At 34.5% G+C, this 23,773-nt stretch overlaps 1 protein-coding gene across 1 annotated transcript; it reads left to right on the top strand.

The window, feature by feature from the left end:
* Positions 1-2,721: 2,721 nt before the first annotated feature.
* Positions 2,722-21,055, top strand: LOC120199474. The gene is made up of 6 exons (XM_039200536.1): positions 2,722-3,057; positions 18,111-18,287; positions 18,330-19,496; positions 19,647-19,697; positions 19,812-19,910; positions 20,987-21,055. The coding sequence occupies exons 1-6, from the start codon at positions 2,722-2,724 to the stop codon at positions 21,053-21,055; spliced, it is 1,899 nt and encodes a 632-aa protein (XP_039056467.1).
* The last annotated feature ends 2,718 nt before the right edge of the window (positions 21,056-23,773 follow it).

Genomic DNA, 23,773 nt, shown 5'->3' with positions numbered 1-23,773 from the left:
GTTTACATCTTTAATTTCAATTTATTTCTCAAACATCCAATCGAACTAAGTCCATGATATTTGCCGAATTGAAGTTACAATCAAGCAAAGATACAACTAAGAAAATTTAAGGTAAGCAAGACATCCAAATTAATTGCCAACTTCAATGAAACATGACTCAATACCTCACAAAGATTCACACATATCCGCTCAAAGTGTTTGGGGTAAATGAAGGCGCTTAAATCGAAGCTAACCAAAATGTTACCATAGAATTGGAATCCAATCAAGTCTCCACTATGAAAAATGAACATAATGCAATAATCAAGAGGTCTTTAAACAAGGTGTAACGGGGCTTAGGTTAGGGCAGGGAAAAAGCCAAAAAGAAAGGTTTAAAATACTGAAACAAGAGATCGAAATAATTAAGAACAATCCATGAATTAACATGAAGCGTAACGAAATAAGGAAAAAGAATATATGAAAGACAATTTAAACGATCGATTTGTCCTTCCCTTTTTTGTTGTTGTTCAAAACAGTGAAGAATTTGGTTTTTCAAAACAGTGAATTTTTTTCTGTCTCGTGGAACAAGAGTGATGCAAGATCTCAAGTCTCGGTAAAGGTGTGAAAAGAGAGGAAAATAAAAAGAAAGGCTTCGGGTTTAATTATGAGGTATAAAACAAAAAAATGGAAATAGGCTCAAATGTTGTTCACTAGTGGATATATAAATTGGTAGGCTTTTTGGGAAAAGTGGGTTTATCCTAGGTGCCCCTATCACATTAAAACATTACGTTCAACATGTAGTCTCGATATGTATTATGATTACAAGTTCTAGAACATCCTAATTAGTTTGGCACAAACAAGTCAAACAATGATCAAGAAAGAAAATGTATGCTCGTTAGGCCCAAATCTCACAAGAAAGTTTATGTGCATTGAGTCAAGTTTATCTCTATCAACAAAAGCATGAAATATCAATACTCAACAAAACAATTCACCAACTATACCAATCATACAAATTAAATTCGATCTAAACATGATCACAATCCAAAAGAAAGCAAGAGTATAAAGTGAAATTCAAGACTAGCAACCAACGATCCCAACACATCAATATCAGAATATCTCCATTTCAAACAAAACAAGTTAAGGAAAAATTTGACTACATGTTTATCCTTCCTTCATCACTTAATTCGTTTTATCCCCAAAACATATATAAAATTGAAAAACAAAAAGAGGGGAAAGGAATACTCCCCAATCTAGTGGCGACCGTGGCCACGGCCACGTCGAGACGAGCTCGGGCGAAGATAAGAGAAAACATCGACAAGGTTGGCTTCAATGGTGTCAAGGTGACCAGTCACACCTTGCATCTCGGCTTGCATATCCGGTTGGGAACTGGCTACCAGAGGTGGTTCAGTCTGCCTCATGTACACATGTCCATTACGTGGTGTAATGGTGTCGGGAGTTACAATGTGGGGGGTAGCGGGAGTGCTTGCAAGAAGTTCCATTGAATCCAAACATCTAGCATCAAGTGGATCTATAGAAAAAGCATAAGTGAAATTTACAGTATCAAAGGTTAATGGAAATAAACGAGATGCTAAATATGTATTATAAGGTTCGAGAATCAAGGGTCGATTGGTTCGTACAACTTACGTAAAAGCTCGAGTGAACCAATATCCTAAGTTTCCCTTCATGTCGGTTTGTATGCACCATAAGAAAAGTAATTCAACCTTACTCAAATAGGAGGTAGTATCATTACGACATGAATAGTTGTAGGAAAGGAATCGGCGTATGTAGCAGAGAGCGGGGTCGTGAATATGCCACGCTTTGGTAATGCGTGCATCGAATTGAATACTTGGGTAACCTATAAGTGCCTCATAAGCCATATCAGTGTTAAAATTCTGTGGAATCTCACGCAAAAATGTCAGATAATCATGGTCTGTGACATCAGTCATGAACCCCATAGAAAATTGAAAGCATTCAACGACATCCTAAAATATTATCCTAGTATCCGAAAAGTAATAACGTCAGGTGTATTTATAGATATAGCACGACGCTGCTGAAACAAAAAAGTGATATAGAACTCAAAAACCAATTAATAGTAAGTATCGCATCTAATGTTTGAATAAGGAGTCCAACCAATAGCATTGAAATAACGCATCACAACATCACGTAAATGTAAAGTGTCTAGTGTATGCGATGGAATATACTTACACACTTGAAACCTGCGATGACGAATGCTATAGAAACCCCTTGCGTCGTCATCATTAAAATCGAGATATCCTTGCAATGACATCTCAGGTGCCACCGAATATATTCGGCCTCTTCGATTCTTTTCATCGAAAGGATCAAAGGTCTCGTCCAATGGTCTTTCGGTTTCGTCCGAGCCTACTTTATAGGATGTAGGTTGTGGTTTCCTGGTCGAGTGGCATGGTCGTGAAGGCGCGGATCCATACGAGGATACAGGACTCAGTTGTGGTGGTACACCATCTGAAAAATTGAATCCGTTCCTAAAATCTTCAGAATAACCAAAAATAGGATGCCACATTAGTAATGGTTCAATATCGACAGGTTCAAAATTTACCTCGGGTTGTTCAAGTGTAGTAAATGGCGGAGACTCCACGTTCGGTGTCGAACATGTTCCTGAACCTGACGACCTAGAGTAAAACGTTGGGGTTGTTAATGATGATGGGTTGGATGGTCGTACAATGCTCGATCTGGTAGCGTATCGGTTAAAGGAAGAACGATCGAACGATGGAGGGAAGTTGGCAGTCTCGGGTGTACGGGTTGTCGTCATTGGCGGTGATCTTTGCGGACTTCGTGCACCCGTTGAGGAGGTGGTGGCGTGGGAAGAGGGTCGGAATCACTTGGAATATCGACAACAACCGGCGCGATGTAGCGGCGGCTCCCTCCAATGTTGAGCGATGGTGGAGCTCCTTGGTTTTCTTGGTTACATGTTCTTACCATGGAGAAAAGGAGTGGAGTAATTGGCTTGTGGAGGAGGTGACGAGTGTTGAAACTGACAATGAGGTGTTGAACGACGGTTTCGGGTTTATGTATGGTGGATGTTCGAAGGGAAAAAGAAATGAGGTAGCGAGGCATTGAATGCAAGACAAATGAAGATGTGAGGTTGTTTGGGGGGTTATCACTTGGGAAATAAAAGTGGAGAAAAGAATTTTAGTTTTGGTCAAACTAAAAAGTTGGAAAGAGAAAGTGTTGGGATTGGTTTAGAATTCTAAAAGTTGGGATGGTGATAGATAAGGTGGGGCCCACAATGAATAAATTTGAAAAAAAAGTGTTTCTAAACTTGTAATTTTCGACAGAGGAGGGAACAACCAAAATTGGGGGGGTTTGCTAACGTGCGCCTCTTGGGGGTTGGGCTTTGCTAACGTGCGCCTCCTTCTACTTCCAGACGTGAACATTTTTTTCGTCAAATTTTCGATCGAAATTTGGATATGTTCAGAAAAAATAAAATAAATTAAATTAAATTAAATTAAATAAATAGAATGAAATAAAGTTTGCTAAAAATAAAAATAAAATGAAATAAAATGAAAATAAACTGAAATAAAATAAAAATAGAACGAAATGGGTTGCCTCCCATCAAGCGCTTTTGTTTAACGTCGTTAGCTCGACGACCTGAATTTTCAGAGTTTGGGTTCATCTAAATTGATTTTTTCAATTAGACCAACCGGAGCATTTTCATAATACAGCTTCCATCTTTGATCATTAACTTTAAATCATACTCCTTATTTATCTTCAATTTCAACAGCACCGTGAGGAAATACTTGAGTATCTCTAAACGGTCCGAGCCATTTTGATTTGAGTTTTCGTGCAAAAAGTTTAAATTTGGAGTTAAATAATAAAACATTTTGATCGGCAGAAAAAGTTTTAAAAGAAATTCTACTATCATGAAATTCTTTTTTTTTCTTTAAATATCCGAGCACTGTCACAGGAATTTCTTCGGATTTCTTCAAGTTCTTGAATGTGCAATTTCCAAGCTTCACTAATTGCATCCAAGTCCATGTTACACTGTTTAACGGACAGTAAGCCCGATGTTCTAACTCAACTGGTAAATGACATGGTTTATCGAAAACAAGCTGGTATGGTGACATCCTAATGGAACCTTTATAAGCGGTTCAATATGCCCAAAGTGAATCAAGTAATTTTAAACTCCAATCCTTTTGGTCCGGTTTAACAATTTTTTCAAGAATTGTTTTAATTTCCTGATTTGATACTTTGGCCTGTTCATTTGTTTGTGGATGATAAGCGGTAGCAATTCTTTGAGTTACTCGAAATTTCTTCATCAATAATTTGATCACTCGGTTTATGAAATGTGTTCCTTTGTCGCTTATTATAGCCCTTGGTGTGCCAAACCAGGAAAAATAGTATTTTTCAACAACAACAAAACTATAGTTTTAGCATCATTATTCTGAGTGGATTTAGCTTCCACCCATTTAGAAACATAATCTAAAGCTAAAATAATATAAGTATTTCCAAATGACGAAATAAAATGACCCATATATTATATTCCCAAAACATAAGAAATTTCACAAACTTGTATAGAATTAAGTGGCATTTCATTCCTACAACTTAAATTACATGTACGTTGACATATTTCACAAGTTTTACAAAATAGATAAGATTCCCGAAAGATGTTAGGCCAAAAGAAACCACATTCAAAAATTTTATGGGTTGTACGTTTTGGCCCAAAATGACCACCACAAGAGTAAGAATGACAAAATTATAAAATTGAATTTACCTCAATTTCGGTAATACATCATCGAATTACCTGATCCGAGAAGTGCTTCCATAAATAAGGATCGTCCCAAATATAGTATCAGGATTCTCGCTTAATTCGATTAATTTTAGCTCCTAGCAGTAACTTACCTGTGGCCAAATAATTAACAATGTCCACAAACCATGGGGTTCAGTTTTTCTTCAGAAAAATCTTCTCTAATTGGTGGTTCGGATGTGGGAAGGAGAATTCGACTCAAGTGATATGCTACTAGATTTTTGTTTCCGTTTTTGTCTTTAATTTCCAAGTTAAACTCTTGCAAAAGCACGATCCATCGGATAAGCATTGGTTTTGCTTCCTTTTTGCTCATTAAATATCTTATAATTGCATGATTAGTAAAAAACTAATTTTAGTGCCAAGCAAATAAGTTATAAATTTTTCTAAAACAAAAATTATAGCAAAAAGTTTTTTTCCTTAGTTGAATAATTTTTCTGAGCCGAGTCCAAAGTTCGGGATGCATAGGCTATGTCATGTGGCTCTTTCCCTATTTTCTGGCCGTGAATGGCTCCAACGCTAGTATCCGATGCATCACACATATGATCAAAGGCGTAATTCCAATCTAGTGGTTGAACAATTAGAGCTGAAATAAGCTTTTCCTTTAATGAATCGAAATACTCCTTGTATTTTGAATCAAAATTAAAGTCTTGATCTTTTTGAAGAAGATTGCATACAGGTTGTGCTATATTCGAAAAGTCTTTAATAAACCTGAAGTAAAATCCTGTATGGACAAGAAAAGAACGAATTTCCCTCACAGATGTGGGGTAAGGAAGTGAGTGTATAATATATGTTTTAGCTTTATCAACCGTAATCCATTTTGAGGAAATAATATGACCTAAAATTAACCCTTTATCAACCATAAAATGACATTTTCATAGTTTAAAACAAGGTTATATTCTAAGCATCTTTTAAGCACATTAGTTAAATTATCAAGACATTCATTAAAAGAATTACCATAAACCGTAAAGTCATCCATAAAGACTTCAATTCCTTTCTCCACATAGTCGAAAAATATACTTAACATGCATTTTGGAAGGTGGTCGGTGCATTACAAAGACCAAAGAGCATTCGTCTATATGCAAATATACCAAAGGGACAAGTAAAATTCGTATTTTCTTTATCCTCTAGCGCTACTAGGATTTGGAAAAAACCTAAAAACTATCAAGGCAATAATAACGAGTTTCCCATCTAATCTTTCAATCATTTGGTCTATAAAAGGAAGAGGAAAATGATCTTTTCGTGTAAGAGAGTTCAGCTTCTTGTAATAAATACAAACTCGCCATCCATTTTGACCTCTTGTTGGCATTAACTCCCCTTCTTGATTTTTGACCACTCTGACTCCCGTTTTCTTGGGAACCACATGAATCAGACTTACCCAATTACTATCCGATATCATATAGATTACTTCAGCATCAAAGAGTTTTTTAATTTATTTCTTTACTACTTCCATCATTAGTGGATTTAATTGGCATTGTCCTTCTCGTGATGCCTTTGCTGCTTCTTTGACTTTGATCTTGTGGATGCAAGTCGAGGGACTTAATCCTTTAATGTCGACAAAAGTCCATTCTATGGCTTCTTTGTGAGAGCGCAACACTGCTACCAAAGCTTCCTCTTCTCCTTCGGACAATTTACTTGAGATGATCACTGGTAAGGTTCCATTTTTGCCCAAAAAGGCATATTTCAAATGTTCCAGTAATTGCTTCAATTCTACCTCAGGTGCATGCAAAACAAAATGTAAAATTTTAGTTTTAGATGAAGATAAAGATAAAGATAAATCATAATTGATTGAATTAATATTTTCAAACTCCCTTTCTTTCTCTTCGTGAAAAAGTTTAGGATCCTTAAAAAGATCATAAGAAAAATTAGATTCAATATATTCATCAATTAAAGGATATATAACATCAACATAATTAATTCTTTCAACATGATTAGGGCATTTCATTGCTTTGTAAACATCAAATTCAATGATCTCACCATCAAATTCCATTGTTAGTATACCACTTCTAACATCGGTGCTTAGGAAGGGTCGGCCTAAGAACCTCGAAATAAGAATCCGACCTATCATGTTCCATGTCAATGACATAAAAATCTGCAGGAAAAAATAATACATCGACCTTCACTAAGACATTTCCATTACTCCCACTGGGTAGATAACAAATCGATCAACCAACTGTATGGTTATTCTTGTTTCCTTCAGAGGCTCGTTAGTAATCATTTTATAAATAGAAAATGGCATAACATTGATTGAAGTTCCTAAGTCACACATTGCATGTTTAATTTTAAAATCACCTATTTTGCAAGGTATAGCGAACATACCTTGATCCTTCATCTTTGTTGGGAGCTTTCATTGAAAAATTGCAGAGACATGTTCTCCCAAATTTACCTTTTCATGCCCCATTAATTTTCTTTTTGTAGTGCAAAGTTCTTTTAAAAAATTGAGCATACCTTGGTATTTGTCTAATTACTTCAAGAAGAGGTATGTTGATTTGAACTTTTTGGAACACCTCTAAGATTTCCCTTTCTTCTACTTTTTTATCAAGCTTCATCAACCTTGATGGGAAGGGTGGTGGTGTGATTTCATGAGAAGAAAGAGAAAGTTGTGAGTCAGACGTACCTTGTATTTCTGAAGGTGGCGTGTCCTCTTGTTCTTTCTGATGTGCAGCTTTTTCTGCTAGAACTTTAGGTTAGATAATTGATCCAATTCGGGGTGTTATGGCACTAACATTCTCTCTCAAATTTAACTCTATTTGAGAAGGTAGTCTTCCTTGTGATATTAATTTTCCCACAATTTGAGCTAGTCGGCTTACTTGGTTATCTAACTCTTGAAGATGTGTTTCGGTTCAGCTTTGGAATTTTTCCTGGGATGCAATGAACTTTTCTTGTGAAATTGCTAACTTTCCTATGAGTTCCTCTAATGATGGTTTTTGCGTTTGTTGTTGAGAAGGAGGCCTTGGTTGATAAATTGGTCTTTGATTTGCTGCATTGCTAAAGTTTGGGTGGTCTCGCCATTCTGGATTATAAGTATTGTTGTATGAGTTGTATTGTCTTTGTGGAGGACCTGGGAAGTTCCCTATTACATTGATTTATGCATTGCCTCCTTCTTGTATCAGCGGGCAGCAATCCGTCGGATAGTCTAGCTTTGTGCATATCCCACATACACTTGAAAACCGTTGAGAGTTGGCTGTCATGGTTGAAATCAATTCCCTTGCTGTTGTTTGGGTCATGTTGACTAATGCTCCTCCACTAGCGGCATCCACCATTTTCATCTCCATTAGTAAAAGGCCCTAATAAAAGTATTGAAGTAACGTTTGCTCACTTAATCCTTGTTGCGGACAATTTGTGCAAAGTTTTTCAAATCGTTCCCAATAGTCATAAAGACTTTCTTCGGTCTTTTGTTGAATGGAAAGAATGCTCCTTCGTAACTAACTTACTTTTTCCGCTGGAAAGAACCTGTCAAGAAAAATTCGATTCATGTCAACCCATGAATTAACTGAATTTGGAGGTAAATAAAATAACCAATCTTTAGCCAAGTCGGCTAAAGAGAAAAAGGAAAGCTCTCAATTTAATTTGATCTTCGGTAACTCCCTGTAGTTTCATGCTAGTGCAAACCTTATGGAATTCCAACAAATATTTGTGCGGATCTTCAGAGGGAAATCCGTGGAAGATGTGAAGAAGATGAATGGGTCCCATCTTTAATTGAAACGGAGTCCCGCCACTAGGAAAATTGATGCATAATGGCGTCTGAGTGACAGGAGCTGTGGCTAGCTCTCGGATTGTTTGTTCTTCTTCTGTCATCGGGATGTTGTATGCGTCTTCTTCAGAGTTAGTCTCCGGATTTTATTATATTTCTAAACTTTTCTCTTGTTCTTCTTGTCTTTTTCTTTTTTCTCGAAGCGTTTGTGTCTGGATTATTCGTGCTCGTGCTTCGATCGCCGGATCTAGATCTGCTAATTCACATGGGTTTCTTCTGGTCATAAATCAAAAACTAGAAAAATAAATTAGTACTTGTTGTTAGTCCCTGACAACGGCGCCAATTTGATAACCGTCGTTTTGCTATCAAAATAATTTTCGCTTCTTAATAAATAGAAAGGAAAATGTAGTATAGAGAAGCATGGTCGATCAACAGGGACTATGGTTTTTATGATTTAGTAAAACTCTTTGATTTAGAAGATAGAATTTCAGATGAAGTTTGAAATAAAATAAATAATGATAATTTAAAAAGAAAATATAATAAAATAAGTAATAATAAATAAAAAGGGAAAATAATAAATTAATAAATAATAGTAGTAAAGATAAAAAGGGTTTTTTTTAAAGTTGTTTTTAAATAAAAGATAATAATTAAATAAAAGAAAATAATTAAATAAATAATCTAAAGAGATTGAGATAAAGAGAAACTTATAGTAAAAGCAGCCTCAGACTTCAGTTTTGCCTCAAATTCCTCGGATCATCAAAACAAATTTTTATTTCAAGATTCACGTCGGCTTACAAGGACAATTCTTCGTTGCTAACTCGGATTGTGTCGTTTCAACAATAATTGATTCAGATCTCAGTTTCTTCTTAGCAAACAATTTTGCTAAGTGTGTTATCGGGAAGTTGAATATGCTTCGATAAGCAAATCCTTCTTCAAACATTAACCAGAACAACATCAGGACCAATGTCGAAATCGTTTTGATTTGAAAAGTAAGCTCAGAAAATAGAGAGAAATCCAAAGCGATTTAAGTACCTTACAATTCTCACATTTGGAATTGAGTCTTCGCTTTAGCCTTCGACTTAAAAGAAAATTAGTTAAGGATGACCAAAGTCATACTTAGCATAATTATTGAAAATGAAATTTAAAAGAAAATAAAGAAGTGTGAGAAAAAAAGAGAGAAACTAGAGAGAAAAAGAAGATTTAGTTCTCAAATGAGAGAGATATGTTTATAGGCTCACCCTTAGAGGGTATTTATAGCCTTCAAATACCTAAAAATAAGCAAAAGAATTCCTAAAATGATATATTTTATCCTAATAAAAACACTTAAAACTATATAAACTAAAATACATAAAACAAAGATAAACTAAAATACTATTTAAAATAATATCCTAAATCCTAATTGAAATACTAACATCTATTTAAACTAAAATACAACTTGAGTTTAATCCAAATCTGTATTCTAGAAACGTGCGGCTAATCCTTTCGTTCTTCTAGAAACAATGGTTATATCTTCTAGAAGGTGCTGACATCATCGCCTCGTCGGATGTTTCATGCCCACTAATCCAACTTTGATTCTTAAAATAAAAAAACTACAGAATTCTTTCATTTTAGTGCAATATCCAGAATCTGACGTCCAGCACAGAAAATGAATGAAAACGAACAAATAAGCCACAAAAACCAATGATTAAGGAGTAATTTTAAAGCAAAATATTAACTAAATTAAGAACTTATCACATTTCTTTTTAGAGAATGTGTAAAGCGATTAATCCATTAAAAACTGTCATTGGTAGATGTATATTACTTTTTCAGTCATGAGTGTAGTATCATGTGCCTTTCCTATGCTCTCATGTTAACATGCCATTATCCTTCCCTCTCATAACTAGGTAATTTTATTTTTTATTTGATGCAAAATAAGTCATTATGATATTTTGGACGAGCTTGATCATATCAATAATCAGTCCAAAAGTGAGACTAGAGGTACATATTAATAATTAGAAGTTTCTTACCATTATCGTAATAATTATAAATTTATTTATAAGTTTACGATGAATGATAAAAATATTTTTTGTAGATTGTTTGGAAGCCGAATATAAATCATGAATTGAAGACTTCCATCACATAAGATGTGTGGTCCATTAGAAGAACCCACAAGCATTTGCTTATAGAATGGTGGAAGGAGGAAGAGGTAGCAATACATTCCGTCTGATGCTTGATCACTGCATTCATGATATATCAAATCAGCTCTTCGATCTATGATGGCATGTAGTGCTTCTTCTTATATATTAAGAAATTATTAAGGGACATTTGAGTGATCGCATGTTATTACATTTTGGGTTGGTACTATTTATTTTGGACTAGTTACTAACACAAACAACTTGTATAGATTTAACAGAACAGAAAAGACAAAAGTTGATTAGAGGAAAAAGCACATGAACTGGTTAGCGATGTGGGACCAACGATATAGTCTTATACATGATCATTAATTTATTTTAAGTCAAGATATGACGGTTTCGAGTGATTACATATCATGAATCAACATATGGAAAAATATACATCGATGCAGCAACATCGTACCCCAAATAATCGAGGAAAAGCAAACCCTTTCGACTCATCATCATCAACACCATCCAAACCACAACAACAGAAACCATCAATGACACTAACATTTAATCAATACAGATAAAGTATTCACTACACATGGTTTTACTTATTCGAATTTCGACACAAGATTATTATACACAATACTATGGGAGTTGATATTTTCTTTACAAGCATCATTGTTAACAAGTAATATTCCTCTACTAGTACCACCACTCTCAATCCAACTAACAATGACATATTCATAGATGACACGTTATAGATTTTCATAGCTTGCAGTCATCAATGAGATTTTTTATTATACGTATGTTCATTCGTTATTATTCACATGCCATCCATCATCATACAAATGAGGCGCACTGATTATTCAAGTCATTTGATTTACACAAATTAATGCCGACAATGTAAGAGATACTATCAACAATATTAAAAACAAGGATGATAACAATCATTTTGAAGAATAATTAATATGGGGAAATCTTGAATGTAATCAATGTCACCTATATTAGGGACCCTATTGACGTAGAAGTGATCGATGATGCATTTTTTTTCATGGTAATGTAACACCCCAAATTTTTTGGGTCAACAGATATGATTTGACCTAAGAGATCTAAGAACCCACGTGATTGAGTAATTAGAATTTTTGGGACCAAAATAACAATAAAGGGGAGATTTTTAAATTGAAAGCTAATAAGGGAGGACCTAACGTGTAATTAGACCATTGAATGTTTCAAAAGTTGATTTTCATTAGTTTGGGTGAGGTCGTCTAGGAAAAAGAAAAAGGGAAATGCTAAAAATATTTATCCCTTTTCTTTTGTGTTCATTTCCTGCCTCAATTCTCTAATTTTCTCCCTTCTCCAACTTATCCTTGTAACACCAAAGGTATCAACTTTATTGTGTTAAGAATTCATTAAAAATTTGGAAGGTGAGGATTGAAACATCCTCTTCTTGAGTTTGATAGAGAGCTCCAAATCTTCCATGTTTTTGGTAAAGAAGGGTTTTAGGGAGGTTTTAAACTCAATAGTTAGATCAATTAATTTAATCTTGTTTTTGTATCCTAGATGCATTATTATGATCCTACTAAGCTGATATCTTTGTTAGTAATTCATTTTGTACTTATATGATTAGTGCAAGAGGTTGGAGAGCATTATAGTCCCAAATGGAAGAAGAAACTTGGTGGAAGTTGATCAAGCAGATTCATTTCGGGTTACAAGAATTAAGATAGCACACATTGAATTTTCAGGTTCTACATGTGTTTCCTATATGTGATATTTTGTTGGTTGTTTGAGCATGTTAAGTGTTTCAAGTGTATATGCATGCTTTGGATTCAGTTTGTGTCATTTGTGCGTTAACATGTGTTTTAAATATGCTAAATGATCTTAAATAACACTTATAAGCTTTAAAAATAAAGTATGACTCAAATTAGAGGGGATTTAGAGTGACTTTCGAGCTTGAAAATAACCATTTTTGGGCTTTGGTATCAATACTCAAAGAACATCACTGATATCCTTTGAATGTGTGAAGAAATTTACGTAAATTGGCTTAGAGTATTGATATTTTTCTTGTAAGTATCGATACCGAGGGTATTTATTCAAACATCGAAGTTAAAAATGATATCGGTACTTAAGGTGAGTATTGATACCCAAGGGGTGAGTATCAATACTCGTATGGGGGTATCGATACCCATGAAATTTATTGGAACGTCGAGCTTAAATTTGGTATCGATACTCGAGATGAGTATTGATACCCAAGGGTTGAGTATTGATACCCTCTGCCTAGTATATATCGATAATTCTTTATTCAAAAGTCAAAGTTTGAATTCCAATTCGAATGGCCCATAAAAATGAATGGGCCTATAAAGGGTCATTATTTCGATTGTTAATACAGATAACCCATAAGTATTAAAAATTAAAAAATATCTCTAAGAATTAGAAATCGTAAGTGAGTAAAGAATCGATAGTTTGTTATCCAAGCCTAATGTGAAATTGTGTGAAAATGGAATGATAACTCTTAAGTCACAATCTTCTAATGACTAATGTGCCTTGCTTAATCTGTATTTTTATCATTGTTGGAGGAGATTTAGGGATAGTGAAGGCAAAGGACTGCTCAGAAAAACAGAGGGGCAGGGATTGGTTGGGAAACATGATGGGTTTGTCACATCTTTAAGATGAATTGAGACATTTGTTAATTGAATTATCATCGAACATAATGATTTTTTTTTATGAAATGTGCTTTTTGAATGCATGGTTGATAACACACACCATTATTATACGTGATAAAATTAGGTGTCGTTTTCATAAATAATTTTCAGAGATATTATATTTATAAAAAAATTATAAATTGATATATTCGAATAATAAAGCCGAAGTAAATACATCGATAAATAAGTGTTAATTGTGTCATATGTCCCCAAATTATAATCATCATTTTAAATTGGTCTTTAAACTTTTGAATATTCTAATTTCATCCCTAAATTCATCCAAATATGTAATTAACCATAGTTTAACCTAAAATTTTCTTTTGCAACATATAATAATATAACTTGGCCTAATGATTTTATTAACAAGGGATGTGAATAATATTTACATATAGTTTGGGATGACATTGGAATGTTCAAAAAGTCTGGGGACCAATTTAGAATGTATGTCATAATTTGGGATGAAAATGAAATGTTCAAAAGTTTTAAGACTAATTTAGAATGATACTCATAATTTTGGGATGAAATTAAAACATTTAATAATTTAAAGATCAATTTAAAATGAGTCATAATTTGAAGACGTATGATGCAATTAACTCGATAAATAAATAAATAAATAAATAAATCTACTCACTCATAATTAAAGAGAAATCGGCTATTAAGGAAAGTTCGAAACGACCAGATTAATGAGAGAGAGGGAAAGCAAAAACCACAAACTCAAGAAACTATCGGGCGACCATGTTTTGAGGAAATCCTGATAAAAAAATAATTAGAGTGATTATTCCATTGCAAAATCTCAAGAAACTATGTTTTGACGCTGACCATGACACCTGCTTACTACCATACTTGTCTCTTGTTCCTTTGTAATAATGACTCCAATCCTTCATTGGAAAGTTCGCTTAAATATCTCCAAAAACATGCATTTCTCTCCTGTCTTTCACTCTTGTCATTAAACACCAGATAACCACTTACCTCGCATTGCACTAAAAATAAAGTCTCATATAAGTATCGAGTGAAAAAACAAAAGAGAGAGCAGAAACCAAAACCTAAAGGAATCTGTGGATGTTCATAGAGTCGTGTTTGTTTGCTTAAAGGACTTCACTTCATGTTTCCATCGTCGCTTTCGGTACAAACCCTTTTCTTCGATCTTCCTTTGTGTCAAGTCATTTGGTTTTAAAACTTTGTTTTTTCCATTTAACTTTTGTGTATGTTCATGAATGGAATTTGATTTTATGGTATCAGTATGGATTTTGTTGCTTGAGTTCTTTTTTTCCTAAAGAGTTATAAGATATACTCTTTGAGACGCTTGGTTTTATATATGATTCAAAACTTCCGATTGAGTTTGCGTTCAATCTTCTTTGTTTTTAATCTGCCCTCTTTCATCCTTTTTTTTAACTTGGTTTTATAAAATCACTCACCGGCAATTTGATTGCAGTTGCAATGTGTTTTCTCATATACTTATTTTATGCATTATATGTATGCTTAATTGTGACTTGAAAAGTTTGATACGTGCCTATAATTTTATAGACCTCTTGCATAATCTAAGGCTAACAAGATAGTTAAGATTGCAGTGAGCTTGGCACATTAACTTTGATAAATGTGTGAATATTACATTGATTTCGTCTTGAAAATAGATCAAGAGTTATAAAATATAAAGGAATTTGAAATTTCTAAGAGATAGACCGCATCCCAACACCTTTCGATCCATCCCTGTAAACAATCATCTTTAGACTGATTAGTTAAATGCTCTATCTGCATGCAGATTTGCATTGGAACTGAAGTATATCATGTAATTGTTAACTTCTGCTAGGCAGAAGTGATGGATGATAAATGATAATTTATACAGATTGATTATTATGATTACTTCATTCGTCTATTCTAAAAGCATATATTAAACACAAATACATAAAAATAAATAGACAAAAATATTCTAATATTTCAAATTACAATACCCATCACTACTTAATTTGATTTTTTTATCATAACAACTTTTTTACGCACTTTTCAAAAATGTTTAACCTTGAAAGATTTTATAAAAATATCTATCACTTGATCTTAAATTTTCACAAACTTAAATTTCTCCTTTATTGACAATATATTATGTAAGTTTAGGGTTCATGAAAGGACACTTTGGTTCTTTTATCCTTTTACACTAACATTTGAACTCAATTAGATATTATTAGAATGACGATACTATACTCTTTAATGTTAGAAATATTTTTAAGTTCAAAGTCCAAGTAGAACCTTTATAGGAAGACATTAATTTTCATGGTTATCTTTTATAAGGAAAAAAATAAAATGACATCATTCTATTGTTGTTCATTTTCTCTAATTATCGAATTAAGCTCTAATACTAATTTTTGAGGAGGAGATAGAAGCTTAGTTTTCAAAAAGGCGACTACACACGCTAAGCGCAGAGTAAGTGCCTTTGGAGAGAGGCGCAACATAAAACGGGAAACCCTCCCAGGCGTTTGCTAAGCGTCATGTGCAGGTAGGCGCAGAGAAAAATCCCTTTGGAGGTATAGGCGTAACGCAAAACGGGAAGCCCTCCCAGACAGGGTTTTAAAAAACGGTCCGCGATCGCGATTTCAGCCGCGATATAGCGGTTTCACCACCGTTCGAGTAACCTACGACGACCGCAATAGCGTCCGCGACGGCCGCAATAGCGCCCGCGACGGCCGCAATCACGGTAAATCCCAAATAACCGAAAATACGACCACGACCGCGATTTGAAACCCTGCTCCCAGGTGCACGCTAAGCGCCAGGCACAGGTGGACACAGAGTGAAATGTCTTTGGAGAGATAGGCACAACACAAAATGGGAAGCCCTCCTAGACGTGTGCTAAGATCCATACGTAGGTTTATGCTATCTTATGGATAAGGGATAAAAACACTACTCAGCTAATAAATATCATCAAGAGTTTATACAGAAAAGAAACTCAAAGAGACAAAGTAAATTGAGACTACACAGTGGAATGAGAAGAAATGAGATATGAGCAGAATAAACAGATAAATTTACTAAGCAACAATCATGTGTGAATACACAAGCCACATTAATAGCAGTAGTCAAGGCGTTGATCCAAGCGTGGAGACTGCACACATTTCCTTATTGTTTAATGCGTGAATCCAACAGTGATGTGTAAATACACAAGCCACATTAATGGCAGGAGTTAAAGAGTTGACCCAAGTGAGGAGACTGCACACATTTCCATGTTGTATAATGCATGAATCCAACTCTATATCAATAGACAAAAAAGAGGAGGTCGATTGTTGTAAAACTAAGCAAAACTAGTTTTATATAACCTTGATTGGGCATGTCAATATTATTGGTTTGGCCCAACAAGTAAAATTAGGGCTACAATAACTTCCTAACATATTAACACATGGGACAAGCAATGAGTCTCGTGAATGGTGGTAATAGGTATTGACTCTTGAGAAGGCGACAAGCAATGGTGACGGAATAGAGTATGAGGAAGAAATTAAGTTATTCATGATTGAACCTGTGGTTAACGAGTGTGGATATGATCTAGATTTGACTTATAAACCTTTTAGTATGTCTAACCTCTGAAAGAATTGTGCCTTCACCTTGCGCCTTGCGTCTAGGCTTCAGGGACCCTTTGCGTCTCAATACGCCTTCTGCCTTTTAAAACTAAAGATAGAAAGAGAAATAATATTGTGGGAAAGAAACAACCATTAGGGAAAAAATGAACACACTTGTTTTATACTTGTATGACTTTCATTCACTTACATATAATGCTAAATCGCATACAACATTTTATATAAATGTTGTATTAAGGAATTAAACAACAATCTCAAAATCTAAGTTGTATACCTCATTAAAAACCTTTCTAACTAGGAAAAAACTACATCTAAAGGAGTAACAAATCCAACAACCATCGACCAAAATCAATAAGGCATTCTCAGACACTCAACTCAAACCAACAACCATGAAATTCGCTTCAAACAACATTTTATATAAATGTTGAAAGTCACTATTAGTGTGGGCAGTATCCTAGTTAAGTATATTCATGCATGACTACTACGTTCATTAAAATAAAATAAAAAATTGATTAAAAATATTTTAAAAATTTAAATTCAATATCCAACAATTCCTTCTTTAAAAGAACAATCAAATCATGTTATTTTTGTCTTTGTCATGTAAAAATATAAGTAATAATTATTGTTGTTTTGAATGTCCAAACATTGAGAACGACTAGAGAATCTAGGCTAAAGTTAGAAACATTAGTTAGTTTGATTTGAATTAGGTAAGGGATTTAAATTCAGATTATGGTCACATTTTCAATTGTGCTGCGTATATCGCGATTCTGAACGTAGCGGGACCTATTCTGGTGATTGCGGTTATTGTAGTCATACAATAACGTTATCAAACCGCTATTGCGGGCGCAGACTGCTATTTAAATCCATTATTTAGGTTTATTTGAGAATGACAAGAGAATCTAGGCTAAAGCTAAAAACCACTAGTTAGTTTGATTTGAATTAGGAAAGGAATTTAAATTGTGGTTGCGGTCGCATTGTGTATATCGTGGTTGCGAACATAACGAACTCTATTTCAGTGATTACGGTCATACAATAACAATATCGAAAGACAAGAGATGCTATTGCGGTCGGGGGGACGCTATTTAAATCTCATATTTAGGTTAATTTGAGAAGTTTCAAGACACGAAGAACAAAGTAGGAAAGAAAAAGAAAAACAAGAAGCTTATAATGCAACAAATACCTGCTTTGCTTTGCACAAAAATCTTATTTATCCAGATATCATGCATATCTTATATTGTCACGTTGCACTTGTACTAAACTAGGTTATTACTTTATTTCTAAGTCAATTTTTGGATTATTTGTTTACAGGAATTTGAGGCAAGAATGAACCGTCAAGGTCAAGGCAATAGCTCCAATCCTTTTCAAATTGGAAACTTTGACTCCAATGGTGATGTTGGTTCTGATCAACATAATGTGGTTCCTGATGGACACACTTCCAAGAGAGAGATTGGTCAAACCAGTTCTGGTATCGATACCCAAAACCATGTCAGTTTTGCTCAATTCTTGGGTGATGACCTTTGGCTTTAGCCTTTCGGTGATCAGATTGTCACGACGCAAAGGTCTGAACCAAGATTTAATCCTCTTATACAAAATAATAACAGGGTCACCGATAATGGCCCGATCGAACCATCGGTAGTGGCCGATTCTGTTCCCCTCCAACATAGCTTTGATGCAAGTAAGAGAAATGGACCATACATATCATTACACCTTCTTCGAGCAGGAGCAACAACAGGTGGTGATAACATTCAAAACTCCAGTGGTTCTTCGAGTCCAGTCATGATTCATTCAGGAGTAGCTGGATATGTTATTGAAGAAAATATAAGTCCAGATGGTCTTCCGGTTGATGGTAAAAGAAGGCTTTTAAGCAAAAGAAAGGCTCTTGAATTGGGTTCAAGCTTTGCACGTGAAGCTCAGAATTCTCAACAGGAAAGGACTATTGCCCAAGACAATGTTAGCATCTTAAATGTAGCAGCTAATTCCTTCAATGATCATTCAAGACTTGGGGCTGCATTGCTAACATCCTGTAACTTGTATCAAATTCCAATTGAGGCTAGGCAAGTTGATAACTTTCAAAGAAACTTGTGGACATGGAACTCGAGAAATTCTAATGCACAACCAACTGGCCAACTCCCCTTTATCCTTACAAGCTCAGTACCAGCGCCAGTGCTAGTAAATTCAACCGTGCAGCCAACTGTGCAAGTCCCTAACTCATCGCAAGCTCTGCAACATTATTGGAATGGGACAAACCTGTCATGGGTTGGTTGTTCTTCTGTCTCTCTTGATCATACTGCAAACGTAAGAGAAACTTTGCAACAGGAAGAGAACCTCGGAAACAACACAAGAAATAATATGATTATTTCTTCGGTAAACGTGCCAACAAACATGAACTCGGTCAATGAGAATACAAACGCCTCCTCTTTGAGAATCCAAGAGGGTTTAAACATGCATCTACCAAATTCATCCATAAGCTCATCTAGTCCAAATACGGCTGCACAATATGGACAAAGACGGCGAGATATTGTGATCAGTCTATCTGATTCCTGGAGACGAGAGAGTTTATGTCCAATACTTCCTGGTGCTTCTCCTGATGCCCAAGACATTGACGTTTCAATAAGAGGTGGCAATGCCAGGCCTGCCCATGTTCATCCGAGTTTTAGCCGGAGAGTTGAGATACAAGCTCATAGGAGAAGATTGGTATATGATGTATTGTTCCATAGACTATAATCCCATAGCTATAGCTTCCATTTATATAAATTGCTACAATACGATGTTTATGTGTCATCCTTAAGTAGATTGTCTCTTATTACTGGCTGCAACTAAACTACCATTCCTTTCCCAAAATAGGTCCACGGTGCCTTTAGACTTGTACGTATGCCTGGTGACGTACGACTGGAGGTAAAACTGAAGCTTTATTTGTTTATTAATATCATTTTTTGAAAACGAAAGAAATCAAAGCTATTATTATCAATGTTTAACACTGATTTTGCACCACCATGAAATATATGGCAGGATGTGATGGTAATCAATCCTTCGTATTTGTATGGCATACCTGAGGATCCTGATATTATCGAGGATATGCGGCTTGACATCGATAACATGTCTTATGTGGTAACACTCAAATATTTTGAGTCCAATGGAAATTACTTAGGGTTTTAAAAGCTCTTGTCGTTTATTTTGTAAGAACTGCTGGAGATGGAGGAACAAATTGGGGATGTTTGCACTGGACTAAGAGAGGAAACTATTATGGCCAATTTGACAAGACGAAAACATGAGTCCGTAACAATTGAACCTCCAGTAGAAAGAACCTTATTGTATTTGCCAGGTATATTTCTTCTTACTCCATTAACAATAATGAAATGTGGAAGATGTTGGAAAAATATGAATGAATTGATCATGACTATTCATGAAAAATAATTAAGTCTTTTCATAACAAATAGTTATTTCATTTCACCCAAAAGTCATGTCTTTTCATGTTAACCTTTTGATCAAAAGGTTATAAATTTTAATAAAATGGTTAAGTCATTTCATTTAAAGGCCTTTCAATACAAATTCCTCTCCCTATATAAAGGCTAAGTTGTGACACATCTCAACACACAACTTTTTACTATTTTCTTTCAAATATTTTCCTTTCAATTCTCTGATTCTTCCAAAATCATTTTCCGGTGATAGATAAAGACAAAGATTGTGTTCAATTGTTCACTTCGGTTGTGCTTACTGTTGTGAACGTTTGTTGTTGTTCACTTGTATTTATTCTGTTCCATCCAATTACATGTTCTATTTTAATTTCACATTTTTTAAACTTTATTAATGAAACGAAATTTTTAGATTATAATACTACAACACTATTTTTCAATATTATGCAAAATCTAAAGACAGATTCCTTGTGTTGTAGTTCAATCTCAAACAGATTACTGTGGTAATATATTTAGGTTAATATATATTTCGCTTCATATTATATTAATTATTTCAGTTTTGATTCCGATTACAGAAAAATATCTGATACTTCATCCAATTCACAATCTAATGCGATTGTTGCTACAAAGATTCAGGTTGCGAGCCAAAAGTTACCTATGACCATGAGTTATAATGAAAAGCCTGCGAAATTCAATGGAGAGAATTTCAAAACATGGCAACATAAAATGTTGTTTTATTTGACGACATTGAATCTGACCAAATTTTTTAAGGATGATCCTCCTACTATTAGAGAGGATGAAGTGGATGCTGCAACTGCATTCAACATTACCGAAGCATAGAAGCACTATGATTTCCTATGCTGTAACTACATCTTGAATGGTTTATCTGATGCACTTTATGAAGTATACAACGTAAAGAAAATAGCTAAAGAACTATGAGAATCATTGGACCATAAATACAAAACTGAAGATGTTGGTGCTAAGAAATTCTTAGTTGCCAAATTCTTAAATTTTTTAATGGTTGATTCTAAAACTGTTCTGAATCAGATGCAATAATTCCAACTGATCATTCATGGTATTATCGTAGAAGGGATGATTATAAGTGAATCCTTTCAGGTGGCGGCCATTATTAAAAACTTGCGCCTTCTTGGAATGACTTTAAGAATTATCTTAAGCATAAGAGAAAAGAAATGACAATGGAAGATCTGATTGTGAGACTTCGAATTGAAGAAGACAATCAATGTGTGGCTAAAAGGCTAAACAAAACAGCCAATCATAACATTGCCAAGGCAAATGTGGTGGAAGTAGAAAAGGACTTCAAGAAAAGAAAGCAAGCTCAAATTGAGTCTAAACTAAGACCAAAAGGCGGTGTTTCTAATAAGAAAAAATTCCAAGGGGAACACTTTAATTGCAATAAGATGGGACATATGTCATCCGAATGTAGGCTTCCAAAATGGTCCAGAACAAAAGAGGCTAATGTTGTGACACAAATTTCCAATAAAGTATATGAACTTGACCTATGTGTTGTGGTCTCTGAAGTTAACTTGGTTGATTCAAATCCAAGAGAATGGTGGCTTGATACTTATGCCACACGCCATATTTGTTGTACAATGACTCATTTGCTAAGTTGGTTTCTTGTGAGAAAGGAGAAAAACTCTATATGGGCAATGCTGCAACTTCCAAGATCAAGGGGAAATGCACTCTAATTTTAAAGATGACTTCTGGCAATGAGTTGAAACTTCAAAACGTGTTGTATGTGCTTGACATACGAGAGAACCTTGTCTCTGGGACCCTCCTAAGTATACATGGCTTTAGGATGGTGTTTGAATCCAGAAGTTAGTTTTATCAAAAGGGGGAATATTTGTGGGAAGGGGATATGTATTGAACAATATGTGGAAACTCAATGCTATCTCTGTAAAAGCTAAAAATATAAATAAGAATGATTATTGTTCTCCTGTTTATATGATTGAGTCATTAAATTTATGGCATGGTAGACTCGGAGATGTTAATTATGGTACTTCACGTAGATTACTTAACTTAGAACACATTCCCCCATTTCACATTAATTATAATCATAAATGTGAAACATGTGTTGAAGCTAAACTAACAAGGTCTTCATTTAAACTCGTTTAAAGAAATACAGAACCTCTTGATCTCATACACAGTGATGCTTGTATCTTAAAATTTGTTCAAACTAGAGGAGAGAATAAATATTTTTTACCTTCATTGATGATAGCACAAAAAATTTCTATGTATATTTGCTTAAAAGCAAAGATGAAGCTATAGAAAAATTTATTCTCTATAAGAAGGAAGTTGAAACTCAACTAAACAAAAGGATTAAAGGGTGAGAAGTGATCGTGGTGGAGAATATGTTGAACCATTTGGTCAATATTGTGCACAACATGGTATTATTCATGAAGTAATACCACCATATTATCCTCAATTGAATATAGTCACAGAGCGGAAAAATCAAGTATTAAAGGAAATGATGAACACTATGCTAGAAAGTTATGGGTTGTCACAGAACATGTGGGGTGAAACTGTCTTATCAGCAAATTACCTTTTAAATAAGGTGCCCTGCAAGAAAAAAGACAAGACACCATATGAGTTGTGGATAGGCAAGAAACTTTCCTACAATTACTTGAAAGTGTGGGGATGTCTTGTAAAGGTAATAGCTCATTTATCAAAGCAAATGAAAATAGGTCCTAAAACAGTGGATTGTATTTTCATTGGTTATGCTCACCACAACAATGCATATCAATTTCTTGTGCATGAATCAAAGAATCCAAAAATTCACAAGAATACGATATTATAATCTAAAAATGCCTCATTCTTTGAAAATATATTTCCTTGTAAAATTAGAGAAGTTGGCTCAAGTTCAAGGAAATGAACTTTAGAAACTATTAATGAAAATAGTCAAGACTTCCAAAAAGAGGTTGAAGTCGAGATAGAGCCAAGAAGAAGTAAAAGGGCACGGATAGAAAAATCCTTTGGATCAAATTTTCTAACCTATATGCTAGAGACTGAACTTGTAACTTATAGCGAAGCTATACATTCATCTGAAAGTAATTTTTGGAAAGATGCCATCAAGAGTGAAATTGATTCCATCATGCAAAATCATACATTGGAATTAGTGGATCTTCCTCATGGAATTAAACCATTAAATTCTAAATGGATTTTCAAACGAAAAGTGAAAGTAGATGGAACAATTTATAAGTACAAGGCCAAATTGGTTATTAAAGGGTACCGACAAAAGAAATGTCTTGATTACTTTGATACATATTCACACGTATCAATAATAACTTCTATAAGAATGATACTTGCAATTGCCGCTTTACGAAATTTAGAAGTACATCAAATGGATGTTAAGACCACTTTTCTTAATGGAGACCTTGATGAGGAAATTTATATGGAACAACCTGAGGGTTATGTAGCTCCAGGACAAGAAAAGAAAGTATGTAAGTTGGTAAAGTCATTATATGGACTTAAGTAAGCACCAAAGCAATGGTATGAAAAGTTTGATAATATTATGATATCAAATGGATTTAAGATAAATGA

This window comes from Hibiscus syriacus, unplaced genomic scaffold (assembly GCF_006381635.1).
Source record: "Hibiscus syriacus cultivar Baekdansim isolate YM2019G1 unplaced genomic scaffold, ASM638163v2 tig00000340_pilon, whole genome shotgun sequence".
Lineage (NCBI taxonomy): Eukaryota > Viridiplantae > Streptophyta > Magnoliopsida > Malvales > Malvaceae > Hibiscus > Hibiscus syriacus.
This window is presented reverse-complemented; position numbering and strand designations above follow the sequence as displayed.

Coding starts and splice junctions, on each gene's coding strand:
- LOC120199474 (XM_039200536.1), top strand. CDS start 2,722: ATGGAGGGAAGTTGGCAGTCTCGGGTGTACGGGTTGTCGTCATTGGCG. Junction 3,058..18,110: donor CGAAGGGAAAAAGAAATGAG/GTAGCGAGGCAT, acceptor ATTTGTTTACAG/GAATTTGAGGCAAGAATGAA. Junction 19,497..19,646: donor AAGCTCATAGGAGAAGATTG/GTATATGATGTA, acceptor TTCCCAAAATAG/GTCCACGGTGCCTTTAGACT.